This window comes from Erpetoichthys calabaricus, chromosome 4, assembly GCF_900747795.2.
Source record: "Erpetoichthys calabaricus chromosome 4, fErpCal1.3, whole genome shotgun sequence".
Taxonomy (NCBI): Eukaryota; Metazoa; Chordata; class Cladistia; order Polypteriformes; family Polypteridae; genus Erpetoichthys; species Erpetoichthys calabaricus.
In genome coordinates, this window is record NC_041397.2 from 50,727,583 (window position 1) to 50,742,417 (window position 14,835).

Here is a 14,835-nt window from a genome sequence, read left to right on the forward strand (position 1 = left end):
ATAAATAATTCTAATATAATGACATAATGAATGTCAGATGGCGTACTTCTGGAAACTATTATAATTAATATCTAACAATGTATTTTATGATTAATTTTTAACATAATGTAAAAATAATGCCACAGATCAAAATGATAAAATCATTACCTAACTACCTGGAAATACTACTAAAGGAACACTTCTACAAAAAAAAAAAAAAATGAACATCATCAATCCATTTGCACATCTGCTGGCAAAACAGCTTGATCTAGTTCTGGGTCAAAGGGAGTTGATGCCTATGCTGGCAACATTTGGCATCAGGCAAGGAACAATTCTGCATGGGCTGCCATCAATACTGCATAAATGAACATGGGAAAGACGGTATATAAATTTTTTTTTTTTTTGATTATTATTATTATCAAAGCTCTAATGAACAATCATAACCATAATAACCAATAAATAAGTGATTTGGTAACAAGAACCAAAATTTAAAACAACCTATTCTGTAATGAAATCAATTTGAACTTGACAAAGGAACAAAGCTAAAATGATCTGTATGTAAAACAGGTTACCAAGTAAAGCATCTTTATTTTAACATTTGATAAATTAACAATGACTTAGAAATGCAGTTTTTATCAACTCCATTGTCAGTAAACAGACTACACACCCTAGGAAAATAATTTAATAAATAAGGTGGTCCAGGGACAATATTCTGTACTTTCAATAGATTGTAGGTTATTAAAAGCTATGGTTTTATAAGAACAATATGATAACCTTTGCACACAAAGGTTTTACGGAAATGTCAAGGTTCAGAAACAATACAATACAAATTCAAGGTCATAGCTTTGTTATTGCTAGAAACAAGGCTTTTCTCCATCCAAACATATTGGATAGGCCCCAAGGCATCATATGATATATATGCTATTTGAGACACTAAACAAAGAGCAGTGGATCAACCGCACTTACAACCTCACATGTCTATCTAAGCTACACTGCCATAAACATGCTGCATAAATCTTTATTTACGCCAAAACAATACAACTTGTCTTACTAAAATTAAGTTCAATTAAGGACAGTGTCTGGTAGGTGAATATGCTGGAGGCAAAAATCAGAAGGCCCAGGCAGTGACTGGTAGGTGAATATGGTGGAGGCAAAAATCAGAAGGCCCAGACCCAGACCCAGGCCTAGGCCCCCCGGGAATAAGTTTGGCAACCTTTGATGTCAAGATTAATACTGCCAATAAAAATAACACTGACGTTTATTTTTAATTTTGGGTGGCAGGTGGTAAAACGTTTAGAGCATTAGCTTCCCATCTTTAGGGATATGGGTTCAGTTTCTGACCTGGTTCCTGATTTGTTTATATTCATTTTATTTTTCCTTCAAATAATCTGGTTTTCTTGTACATTCCAAACACATGTGCATGAAGATAATTCATGAATGCATGTGTATATTTTTGTGCCATATGATTGGCTGAGCTGCCCTGCGAACATGTCTTGGATAAGCGGGTTAAGAAGATGGATGACTGGATGGATGATGGGCTTGTACAGTATAACGTTCAAATCTGGTTCTGCCCTGTCTTGCATACAATGGCAGTAATGGAGTAATGGAAAAAGCATAACTTAGGCTAGTCTAACTGGTAGCACTAATAAATTATTAAGAAATCATTAAGTTATTTGAGCACAATTAAATTTCTATGGAATTTAATTAAAGTAATGATTTAGGATGAATGTCATGATCTTATTGTGAACAAGAGAAAACTTAAGAATTTTACTACATTTTCTTGTTTTGGCACTAGAGCAGTATTTGTTAACTCTACAGCCAACAGACTTTCAGGTTAAAGGTCACTTACCAGATGACTTTCTAAGTTGTTGCTGTAAGTAAAGCAAATATCTGTGAGGCTGTTGTTATTGCAGCATTCCATGGTGCCATCAAGCCTTTTGAAAGCTGTGTGGAAATATAAACGTAAGAGTTCATTATGTAAGAATTTTGTACACAAGTTTAGCTTACATAAAATTATCTATAAAGCTGACTGAATACTTGTGAAGAATAATTTACCATTTGGTTTCTTAAGAAATTAAGAAAATAACAGCATGGCACTTTTGAACTTATACTGTTTCAAACAAGCAAAAATCATACATATTGTACATGGGTAACAAAATTGTTCTTTGATTAGTGCTAGTACATCGCTGATACAGGTAATTGGATGTAAATCACAGTTTGGTCCACCCATAATCCTAAAGATGTGCAACTTTGGTTGACTTATAATTCTAAATTGGATATGTGTGTGTGAACATGTATGACCAATGGTGGACTAAAATGAGATAAGTTAAGAAGAAAGAAGAATGGACTGAACTATTCTCAACAACAGTGAATACAGCACAAAAAGTGTTCCTTTACATATGAAGAAAAATGCCAGAAACAGGATATAATTTTAAGTACTACAGACCTCTGACTGTACGGGTATAACATTACAGGCACAACAAATGTCTCTAGATAGAAATTCCAGTCTGTAAACATATGAAAAATATAGAATATTTTTGGGGAAAATAAGAAATGGCTAGAGGAAACTAAAAGACTTGATCTGAATCGTGAAGGTCAGAACTTGAAGCTTTTTTGACTCCTGCATACAGTATGTAGAACTCAGTCCCATCTCTGCCTTAAACGCTTAAAAGTTATCAGGTTGTGTGCCTCTTTAAATTACAAAGGAACCCAGGATTATCAATTCATTAAAAGGAGTAGAAGAAAAAGTTTGAAAGTGGCAGAGAGAATCACCTGTTTATCTTTGAGCAATATGAAGAATATATGTACAGGTTTCATTTAAACTGTCTTACAAGGGATTACATTTTGACACCATACAGATAGAGAATTTAAAATGACAGTTCCTGTTCACAGTTAAGTCAGGAAGAGAAATGTTCAGTTCAGTTTTTGCAAGGTTTGAAACTGGCACTGTTTTGCTTAGTTGGGTTTAACATGAAAAAAATGTTTGGGAAGATACCTGTGCCATACTCAACGCATAAGAATAAAGAGACCAGAATAATATATACAGTATATAGAATATTAAAATGAACATAACTGCAAACTTCAGACTAGGATGGCAGTATCTGAATTCATTTTCTTATATTCTACATTTGGCACATTTACCTTACTATTTGTCAAATTTTAAATACACTTCTGGTTTTGTAAGTTGTTCAACTATATTCAATTATACAACACTTTTTGAATGTTCTGAAAAAAAAGTACTAGACAAGACCTGAATTTTTTTTAGACAATGTGGCAGAGTCACTAGCTCAACCTCTGCCTCCAACACAAAGCTTGCAAGACATTTTTCATTTAGCTTTTTGCTATTGCAATGTCACTTTTTGAGCTCCAATAACAAAAATAGAGCTGCACAATTTTCCTACAGCCCTGTACTTAAAAAGTGCCTGAGGAAGCAGTTCATTATATTAAGACATTATATAAATTAAGAATACATTTTTTCTTAAAACTCAATTGCTAACATAATTTAGAAAAGTAAATACACATCTTAAAATTCACTTGTAATGTGGTGGTTTTTCTATAATGATGAACAGAAGGTCAATACACAAATTTATAAGTTTGAAATTACATTACTAGTAATGTCTGGCAGTCATAAAGTAATGAGCTTAACAGAAAAATTAGTCTTTACCAATAGTAAGATACAGTACATACATAGATAGTACTTTACTTGTCCCAAGAGGGATATTTAGCATAGTTAAGGTGCACATTTGCATTTTAAATGTGTTGTTTAAGAAAGCAACTACTTTTCAGGAGATACCTTGTTAAAGGTTTATAAAGACTTCTGGTTTAGTTTTTCATACATTACAGTGAATTAAAAGTATTTTAAAATCACTGATCCTTTACTGGTTCCATTTGGGGCAACACCTGTTTGGACTACTGTAAAATCTATTGTAATAACGTGCACTTTAATATTAACTATATATTAACACCTATAAATGAACAAGAAACTTTTGGTCTATTTCAGAAAATTTTGAAAAAATTCAATTGAAATTATGAGGTAAAATTCAAAAATTGTTTTAAATGTGACAGGCATTGCCCTTAATTAACTGAACATGTTGAACAACTGCTAACCTTTTGAATATTTAAATATTTGTAAATGAAGCCCTTATGTTAAATTTTTTCCGTTCCGTTTATAACCTGATCTGAATTAAATGCAATACTATGTAGTACTAACGTGTAGTTTATTTAAAAGAATGAAACTTATGTATCAATAAAAATGTTGAAAAAATATTTCAAACATATAATTCAAACTTCCTATATAAATTTCAATCTAAAATAAACTGACCAGTTTTCCTCTATCAACAGAAAGTAAGGATCTACATAAAAGAAGAAACAACTATTATATTAAACTAATTGTTATAATAAAACATTTAAACATTTTCTTGACATTAAAACATAAAGATACATAGCAAAAATACATTTTGACTTCGACAACTCACACAGGTCTCACATAGTCTTCTTAAAATATGCCAATAAGAATTACTGGAGCAAGTAGTTAGAAGTCAAGCAAAGACACCTTTTTTGGCTAACTGAAAAGATTACTATAGGCAAGTTTTGGAGGCAACTTAGGCCCCTTCTTCAGGTGTTACAACCCGCCTGAAGAAGGGGCCTCAGTTGACTCGAAAGCTTGCATATTGTAATTAGTTCAGTTAGCCAAAAAAAAGTGTCATTTTTGCTTGACTTCTCACTGCATCTATCATGGCTAGCACGGTACAACACCCTATTACTGGAACAAGTAAAAAGACATATTTTTACTTGTATAAATACTTTTTAAAATGACAATTAGTCTGCACAATGAGTGAACTCAAAAAATGGATAGAGGAGTTTTTTTAAATTTTTTTTTTCAGGGCTGCCAAAAATATCTCAGCACTTTGGATATGGAACAAATAAAATTTATAGACTATTTACAAAAAAACAATAAAAGAACAATGTTCAGTTTTTCTCACCTCTGTTTGGAGCCTGTACCCACTGTAAAGTTGCCTCATTAACACAGTATCCAGTTTGAGGTCTATAAATAATTTCCTTCATACATGAATGCCAGTCTTCTACACTTACAACACGACAGTCCTCCAACTGGGTAACAAGGTCACCAACAAACAATCCTCTGGGGCCACTTGCAGGAGAATCCTATGTAAACAAAAGTTTCAAAGAAAAACATTTGGGTAGCAAGAGTAGAAACCAAGAAAAAAAAAAAACTTTGTAATTAAGAACATGTTCATTTAATTGTATCATCAGATGAGCAGAAATCTTTTAAGACCGGTTTACCTTTTCTGACACCAGCCTCCGTAACACTAGAATTACCAGAGGCAACGAAAAAAGTCATAAATCCGGCCCACCTTAAATCCCTTCGCACCTCTCCGGCAGCGTCTTTTGTCTTCTAAATGTGTTGATAAGCCCAAGCAGCAAGAAGCCTGCTATACCATCCCCCCCACCGCCTCAGAACAGGCAAGAAGTTCTCCCAGTTCCTGCCTTGATTGATTATCTGGGTGTGAGCTACCCAGAATTGTAAAGGGAAATAATTTGATGTGTGTTTTGTGTCTACAACAATCTATGTAAACACATCGTTAAAACAGAAACGTTTTTCATGTTTTAGTAATAAATGACAAAATGTAGACACGAACTGCATAATGTGTGAAGGCTGATTGCCAAATATCAAATAAACACTTTCATAAAAGGTGCAAGTACAACACGACAGCTTCCGTGGTGCTGCGGTTAGCTGTGCCGATTTATAATCCGGAGGATGCGAGTTCGAAACCACCTCCTCTGCAAATTTACCGTTTTGAGTAGTAAGCCACTCTTATTGTTAATATTATACAATAAAAACATACATTTGATTTGTGTCTGTAACAGCCGGTGTAAATTTATAGAACTTGTAAAAGAATAAAAGTGGAAAAAAAAAAAAACGCTCTCAGTCACGACCACGATACAACACCCACCCCCGTCCCAGATCTGACGTGGTTACTTTTTATATTATGGTCCATGATGTCAAAGCCACACTAACAAAAAAAAAGAGACATAGGTATATATGATATTTGGAATAACTCATTTTATGACCTGTATAGAACATTTCGGAAAACATTTTGGCACTGATGCAACATTACTCATATTATTCATATTCATTTGCGTGCCTTCTTGTGCTTGTAATCAGTGACTGCGTTTTTTTTTTTCCTGATCTTGCCCATGCAGTCCCCACATGTTGATGTATGGTGGTGTTTCTTTTGTACTCCAGGACATGCAGAAGAAAGAATAGTACAGAGAGGATCAGTTCCGCGCTACATACAATCATCAGATTCAAATGTTAACAGATCCCACACACCAAAGGACCATCCATTCTACACTTACGACATGTGTACCTGTTGCAATGTACACACTTCTCTCTGTGCTGTGTTACTAATACACTGAAGGGGTTGGGGAAGCGGCGTTCTTGGAACAGAAGCTTATCGATGTTGCATCTTTTTGCTTTATCCATCGCCTTTTCTTGTAAGAAGCGACTACGAAGCTCCTCTGCAAGGTGAGCCATGAACACTCTTCTTTTCTCAGTGGCCCCCGTGCATGCTTTACGATGATCGCCGCCAAGTGAAGCTTGTTGTAGCACACAGAAATCGACCACCTGCGTGCTCCTTCTCGTACTGAATAAGCTCATGCCTTCTGGTGCACGATGTCAACGCAGCACCAGGGCAAAAAAGAAAGACAAATATATGTGACATTTTGAAGAAATCATTTTATGACCTGAATAGTACCAATCAGAAAATATCGTCACACTAATGCAATATTATTTGAAAACGATCAGCGTCAAATCGGGTATGAATTTATACTGGCGCTGTTAGTTAGAGTCAGATGAGAAGGGGGGTTAGAGCGTGAACATGACTGAGAGAATAAAACTGAAAAAAAAGCTAACTTTTAGAAATACCATAAATTTACAGCTGATAAAGACGTGGTATAACAGACAAACTCCAGAAGATGTAGAGGACAGAATAATACAGAGAGGTCGGTTCCATGCTATATAAAATCATCACAATTATTCCCAGTCAAGTACATGTCTTTATCTGTTATATGTGCTGATATGATGGAAATAGTTGTATACAACACCATGTTTAAGGAGGTGGAAAACAACACCGAGTACTTTACATTAAAAAATTAAAAAATTAGTCAGCAGAAGTGTGTCAAGAAACACGACTGGGGCTCCAACAGCACAATGTGTGCATAATGTCTCACTTTGATCGGAACTGCCAAGTCAGCAGTTTTCTCTCTTTTAAGTTATTCTGGTATATATTTATTTAATGAGCTTCTGTTAAAAGACTAATTTCCCCCAGGGACAAATAATTCTATCTATCTATCTATGCACCTAATGGTGTAACAAGAATGCTAGAATACAGTATTTGCTGGCGATGAGAGTTGGTTATCCATGAGGAAGGTTGTGTACCACAACATCACTTGGCTAAAGTAGATTTTCAGCCAGAAGCATGAAGAAAAGTGTAACAGGAATTATGGCTGAAGGTCTGGAAGTTAGAGGAAGAGTAGAGTGCAAGAAGTAAATTTAATGAAATTAACATTAACACTCATGGTAGGCCAAAGTGAGCCTATGTTAAGATACCATATAGTGTTTTGGTTAGGATTTTTTTTTCTTGCCAGTGTTGTGTTCACAGTGTACTGCATGCTGTTATAACAAATATCTATATTACTAAACGAAGGTTGTATATATGCAGAGATGCCAGACATACCGAAAGCGCACAAACACTGCGCCTCAGCGCCCCAGAGTCAAACCCAGCGGCTTCCTAGAGTCAGTAGGTGGCGCCCAAACAACACAACACAACCTGTAAACTAAACTTCAGGTCACAATACAACCGCCGCCCGAACGCGAACACCACCGCATATACAACCTTCATTTAGTGATGTAGATCTCCATGCCGGGATCCGCCACCATGGTTACTTCAGCACGTGAATGCGCCACCGTCACCATCAGGGAACTAGGTGGTGCCAAAACCGCACGCGCACAGCGACTCAGCGCCCCAGAGTCAAACCCAGCGGGTGGCGCCAAAACCGCACGGCACCCAAACAACACAACGCAACACAACCTGTAAACTAAACTTCAGGTAAAGCGTGCACTGCCAGCAGTCAGTGTGCCTCAACAGTGCCAGCAGTACTCCACTCCACAGTGCCAGCAGTACTCCACTCCACAGTGCAGGCAGTCATTGTTCTCCACTCCAAAGTGCCAGCAGCTACTCCACTACACAGTGCCAGCAGTATTCCACTCCACAGTGGCAGCAGCTACTCCACTACACAGTACCAGCAGTCAGTGTGCTCTGATCCACTGTGGCAGCAGTCAGTGTGGCATATTTGAATCACATTAGGGTAATTCAGTGTTAAAAGTAAGTTCAATTATGATTCCTAACAGCAAACGACTTCTAGCTAACGACACAGCCACAGAAAAACAAAAATGAGACCGCATGGATAAAAACAATAAACGAAGGCGCCTACAACGCGCTTCTGAAACACCAGAGGCATAGGAGTCACGGCTCCAAAAAGAAAGAGCTCAACGATCAGAAAAACAAAAACGAGCCCGTATGGATAAAAACAATGAAAGAAGGTGCCTACAACACACTTCTGAAACACCAGAAGCAAAAGAGGCACAGCTCCAAAAAGAAAGAGCTCAGGTATCTGATAGGCGTGCAAACGAGACAACAGAACAACGGGAGAAACGTTTGAAAGGCTTGCGCAATTGTTCATCACAAAGAATATCAGAGGAAACTGCAGAAAGGCTAGAAAGTCGTTTAGAAGGTTTAAGACGTTCAGTATTCCAACAAAGAAAAAGCCAAAGAGAGGAACGACGGACAGCCGCTGAACAATTCCGCCAGTTAGCTGAGAACGCATTCTATAATGAGTCCACTGTTCATGAAAATTCATTGGGATTAATGAGTGTCATTTGCAGTTATGGTCATTCACTTAACTTCCTTGAAGAAAAAACTGGCAATACAACTGACGAGTTTACACGTTGTTGTCAAAAGGGTCAAGTTAAGCTGCCTCCTTTGGATGAATATCCTGAATATTTACAGAAGCTTTTGAGTAACGATGTACCCGAAAGTAAAAGCTTTATGGAGTGCATTAGATCCTACAATAGTTCATTTGCTTTTGCATCTACCAGGGTAAATATCAAGCCATCATCTTGGAATGGCCCATACTGCTTTCGCATGTGTGGACAAATATTGCATCGGATTGGAACAGTGCACCCTGAGCCAAATCACGATCGCAAATTTGCCCAAATTTACGTGTTAGATCTAGATGACGCAGTTTATCAACGAATTAACCTTCCCGAAAACAAGCAATGCACAGACCTGATAATGAGAAATGTAGCTGAAGTCATTAACAATCACCCATTAGCAAAGTCTATAAAAAGGCTACATGAGGTTGAAAAAGAAGCCAATGCAAAAGCGGAGGCGGAAGAGGTGTAGCACTAACTAAAATTGCCTTAGTGTTAATAATGGACAAAGAACAGGATCCAAGACGATACAATGTTCCCAGCGTTAATGAAGTGGCAATTGTGTTTCAAAGTACAGATGGTGAGCCTCCATTTGACTGTGATATTGTCATGAATTTACGTCCTGATGGAACCAACCAACCTAAATTCCAACGCGTAGACATTTGTTTTCCTAAACTTGATACTTTGACATACCCCATTTTGTTTCCAACTGGCCAGGAAGGATGGAGTGCTGGAATTTCCAGATATAAAAAAAATCAAGCACAGAAAAGATCACGTGTTTCAATGAAAGAATATTTTTCCTACAGACTCTCAGTAAGAGATGAGTTTAATCCATTAATCAATGCAGGAAGGCTAACTCAATAATACATAGTTGACGTTTATGTTCGAGCAGAATCAAATGATCTCCAATGGATTAAAAACAACCAACCTGCACTGACGGCCGATGACTACAAGTCGCTGATGGAGTACATAAATCGTGATGCAGACGTGGTAGATCACCCTGCTGGAAAAGCGGTTATTTTACCATCTAGCTTTCAAGGCAGCCCATGTAATATGCAGCAGCATTACCAAGATGCGATGGCTATTGTTAGAAAGTTTGGCAAACCTGATATATTTATCACTGTGACTTGCAATCCTAAATGGAAAGAAATTACAGATAATCTTATGCCATGGCAAAAAGTGGAATATCATCCTGATTTAGTTGCAAGAGCCTTTAGACTCAAACTAAATAACTTGCTGGAAGATATAATAAAAAATAAAAAAATAAAAAAAAATCTCTATTTGGGACCGTTAAAGCAATTATCCACGTTATACAGTTTCAGAAGAGAGGTTTGCTGCATGCCCATATTTTGCTAATCCTTGATGATGATTCCAAAATTTACACAGAAGATGACATCAATAAAATTGTGAAAGCTGAAATTCCAGACCGTGAGAATGCTCCATGTCTCTTTCAAATTGTTATCAGAAATATAATCCATACACTATGTGGCAATACAAATCCAAACAGTCCATGTATGGTGAATGGCAAATGTTCTAAGGGCTTCCCCAAAGATTTCCAAGAAGTTACACTTGGAAACGCGAACGGATATCCTAAGTATATGAGTAGACAGACAAATGAATTGCAAGTTGTACTGGATCGTCCAATTGACAATAGCTGGGTGGTACCACACAATCCTTATTTATGCTTACGATACAACTGCCATATAAATGTTGAAATCTGCACTACAGTAAAAAGCGTTAAGTATTTATTCAAATACGTTTACAAGGGCTATGATTGTGCTAATGTTTCAGTGTCTGAAAAATCACAATGAGACTCGAATGTATGTGGATTCACGGTACGTCACTGCTCCAGAAGCCATTTGAAGAATATTTTGCTTCCAATGCACAATCAGAGCCACACAATTTGTCGGTTGCCAGTTTATTTGGAGCACAAGCAAAATGTCTGTTTTCGAACAGGGAATGAAGTCCAAACAGCAGAGAGAGCAGCTATAAGAGATACTAAACTTACCGTATGGTTTAAGCTCAATTAAGAAGATCAAGATGCTCACCAGTGGAAGTACTGGGAAATTTCTGTTCACTATGTTTGGGTTGACAATGGTACTTTCTTGAAAAAACGACAGCAAGGTGGTGATAAGGTCATAGGCCAAATATACACTGAGTATTAAGGAGCCGGAAAGGTTTTTATCTAAGATTACTTCTTCAACATGAAACCGGAGCTAGGTCATTTAACGACATTAGAACTGTTCAAGTTGGCAACGCTGTCAAACTGTGCAAGACATTCCAAGAAGCAGTAAAGGAAAAAGGATATTTATTGGATGATACAATTTGGCAGAAAACTCTAGACGATGCAATATCGTATTCAATGCCAGGTCAAGTTCACCAGCTTTTTGCTTTTATCTGTGCATTTTCCTCCCCATCAGATCCACTGAACCTCTGGAATACAAACAAGGGAGGAATTATAGAAGACATATGCCACAAGCTGCATGGAAAGGATGATTCTTGTGTCAACTGTGAAGCCTATGCACTTAAAGACATTCAGTTTGCTCTCATACTCCTTGGATATACGTTTGAGAACTTCAATTTGCCAAATGTTCCAAATGCATTACCTGATTTGAATTCAATGCCAATAAATCTTCAGGAAGAGCAAGAGATTGCGCAAAGAATGATTTCCAGTTTGAATACCTTACAATCTGCTGCTTTTAATAAAATTGTTCTTTGCACGGAAGACAACAGCACAATACCCAAATGCTAATTTCTTGACGGCCCTGGGGGAAGCGGAAAGACGCACCTTTAGTAAACACTTGTACATTTTTTTTGTGCAAGGAAACAGTTAATTTTCGCGTCAGCTACAACCGGGGTAGCGGCTAATCTGTTGATAAATGGTCGGACATGTCACTCTTTATTCAAGCTTCCAGTTCCAATCACGGAAACATCGGTTTCAACTATGAAAATGCAAAGTGACAGTGCAAATGAGATTCGTCTGGCAAAACTATTGATTTTAGATGAATGTACAATGGCATCCAGTCATTTAATCAATACCATTGATAAACTTCTCAGAGCGTTAATGGATAATAATATTCCATTTGGAGGAAAAGTACTTTTATTAGGAGATTTTCGACAATGCTTGGCTGTTGTTCCGCACGCCATGCGTTCAGTTATTGTTCAGTCCAGTTTGAAATACGCAGAAAATTGGCATTACTTTGAGAAACTAAGCTTGGTATAGAACATGTGGTGTACAGATCCAGAATATACCAATTGGTTGTTGCAGCTAGCTGCGGGTGGTTGGCACCCTGCCCGGGATTGGTTCCTGCCTTGTGCCCTGTGTTGCCTGGGATTGGCTCCAGCAGACCCCCGTGACCCTGTGTTCGGATTCAGCGGGTTGGAAAATGGATGGATGGATGGATGCTGCAGCTAGGAAATGGAAACCTTACCAATATGTTTGAACTTTACCCAGATATTATTCAAATCCCTCACGCCTTTATTTGCGACGACTTGGTAACAGAGGTTTTTGGTGAAGCAATATCATTAGACCAGATACCACTTTTGACGCACTGGGCTATATTATGTCCAAAGAATATTGACGTTGACCAGATAAATAACCAAGTGATTGCATTGCTTCCTGGAGAAAGCCGCGTCTTTCTAAGTACTGACAGTGTTGATTCTGAAGACGAAACTGAGCATCTTAATTTCCCATTAGAATATTTAAACACTATTAACCTGGCCGGATTACCACAACACAATCTTAACCTTAAAGTAGGGACAATAGTCATGCTATTAAGAAACCTTAATACTAAACAAGGTTTATGTAATGGTACACGGTTGGTCGTGAACAGCATGAGAGAAAATGTTATTGAGGCACAAGTGCTTATGGGATCCCATGCTAGCAATACTGTTTTGATTCCCAGAATTGAACTTACAAGTTCTGACCTGGAATTACCTTTTAAACTTAAACAATGCCAATTTCCCATTAAGGCTGCATTTGCCATGACAATCAACAAATCCCAAGGACAAACCATGGACAAAGTAGGGATTTACCTATCTGCGCCTGTATTTGGACATGAACAACTTTATGTTGTTGTTCGGCGTTCGTGTGACGTTAAAGTGAATGTTTTAACTACTCCATACTAGGGAGAGGAAACCATCTTTACCAAAAATGTTGTTTTTAAAGAAATTTTTGATTAACTATTTTGAATTTACCATTTTATGAATTTTTTGTTTCCAATTTACTTCATTTAAACCTTTGCACTCCGATATTTTTTTTACTTACAAGTGCAGCAACTCAAAGACATTTTGGACTTAAATGATATAACAATTAAATTTCAATTTTAGTTTTAATAAACTGGTTAATTTTAGTACAAATGTATTTATTCAATTAAATTAAAACTTTCCCAGGACGCTCCCACCCTCCATCATTTTTCATCCCTACAAAGATCAGAGGGAACAGAAAGTGATTGCCATTCTTGGATTTGTGATTCTTTAGAGCACAGGTGTCGAACTCCAAGCCTGGAGGGCCGCAGTGGCTGCAGGTTTTCATTCTAACCATCTTCTTCATTATTGACCAGTGTTTGCTGCTAATTAACTTCTTTTGCTTTAGTTTTAACTAGGGGGCTCCGCCCCCTGCTCGCTTCGCTCGCCAACCCCTGGTGTTGTGAAATTACAAAGAGCGTGATGTATGAATGAGATATAGCATAGTGTGAAGGTGTAGATGATGCATATAGGAAGCAAATAAAGTTGTCCATGTCCAAAAACGGGCTCAGAGAGGTAGATGCTAAGTTTGTCTATGGTTTGTCCTTGTGATTTGTTGATGGTCATGGTCAAGGTAGGTTTAATGGGGAACTGTCGCCGTTTAAGTGTAAAAGGTAATTCCAGGTCAGAACTTGTAAGGTCAATTCTAGGAATTAGAACAGTATTGTTAGCATGTGATTCTGTAAGAAGTTTTGCTTCAATAACATTGTATGGCATGGTGTTGACGACTAAACGTGTACCATTGTATAAACCCTGTTTAGTGTTAAGGTTTCTTAATAGCATGATTATTGTTCCGTTTTTAAGGCTAAGATTGTGTTGTGGTAATCCGGCTGGGTTAATAGTCTTCAAATATTCTAAGGGGAAATTAAGATGGTCATTGTCGTCAGCAGAGTCAACTTTGTCAGAGCTTAGAAAGAGCTGTGCCACTCCAGGAAGTAATGAAATGACCTGGTTATTAATGTGATCAACATTAATATTTTTTGGACATAACATAGTTCGTTGTGGTAAAAGGGGTATTTGGTGTAATGAGATTGCTGTTCCAAATATCTCCGTAACTCTTTTGAAAGCAATGCCAATTGTCTGCGTATTTTAAGGTGGACTGAAGAATAGCCGAGCGCATGGCATGTGGAACAATAGCTAAGCACTGTGTAAAATCTCCTCCTAATAAAAGTACCTTTCCTCCAAAGGGAATATTATTATTCATCAACGTTTGTAGAAGTTTATCAATGGTGTTGAGTAAGTGACTGGATGCCATTAGATGCAAAAGCAAATGAACTTTTGTAGGATCTAATGCAGTTCATAAAGTTTTTACTTTCAGGTACTTCGTCAGTTAGAAGCTTCTGTAGATATGCAGGATATGAATGTAAAGGAGGCAGTCAAATTTGACCCTTTTGACAATAACGTGTAAATGTATTACTTGTATTGCCAGTTGTTTCTTCAGGGAAGTTAAGTGAATGACAATGATTGCAAATGAAATTCATTAATCCCAATGAATTTTCATGAATAGTGGACTCATTATTGAACGCGTTGTCATCTAACTGGCGCAATCGTTTAGCAGGTGTCTGTCGTTGATGTTCTTGACGTGTATGTTTTGTCTG

General features: G+C 37.3%; 1 protein-coding gene across 2 annotated transcripts in view; it reads right to left on the minus strand.

Moving 5' to 3' along the window:
* mbtps2 (membrane-bound transcription factor peptidase, site 2) overlaps positions 1-14,835 on the minus strand; it is a 101,642-nt gene that overhangs the window by 33,584 nt on the left and 53,223 nt on the right. For both annotated transcript variants that reach the window (XR_007934829.1, XM_028799438.2), the window contains exons 7-8: positions 4,962-5,142; positions 1,829-1,923 (exon numbers count right to left, since the gene is read on the minus strand). Coding sequence is in view for 1 of the 2 variants with exons in the window: in XM_028799438.2 (XP_028655271.1) it covers positions 1,829-1,923; positions 4,962-5,142 (276 nt within the window). In the remaining variant the exon portion in view is untranslated. The remainder of the gene's footprint in view (positions 1-1,828; positions 1,924-4,961; positions 5,143-14,835) is intronic.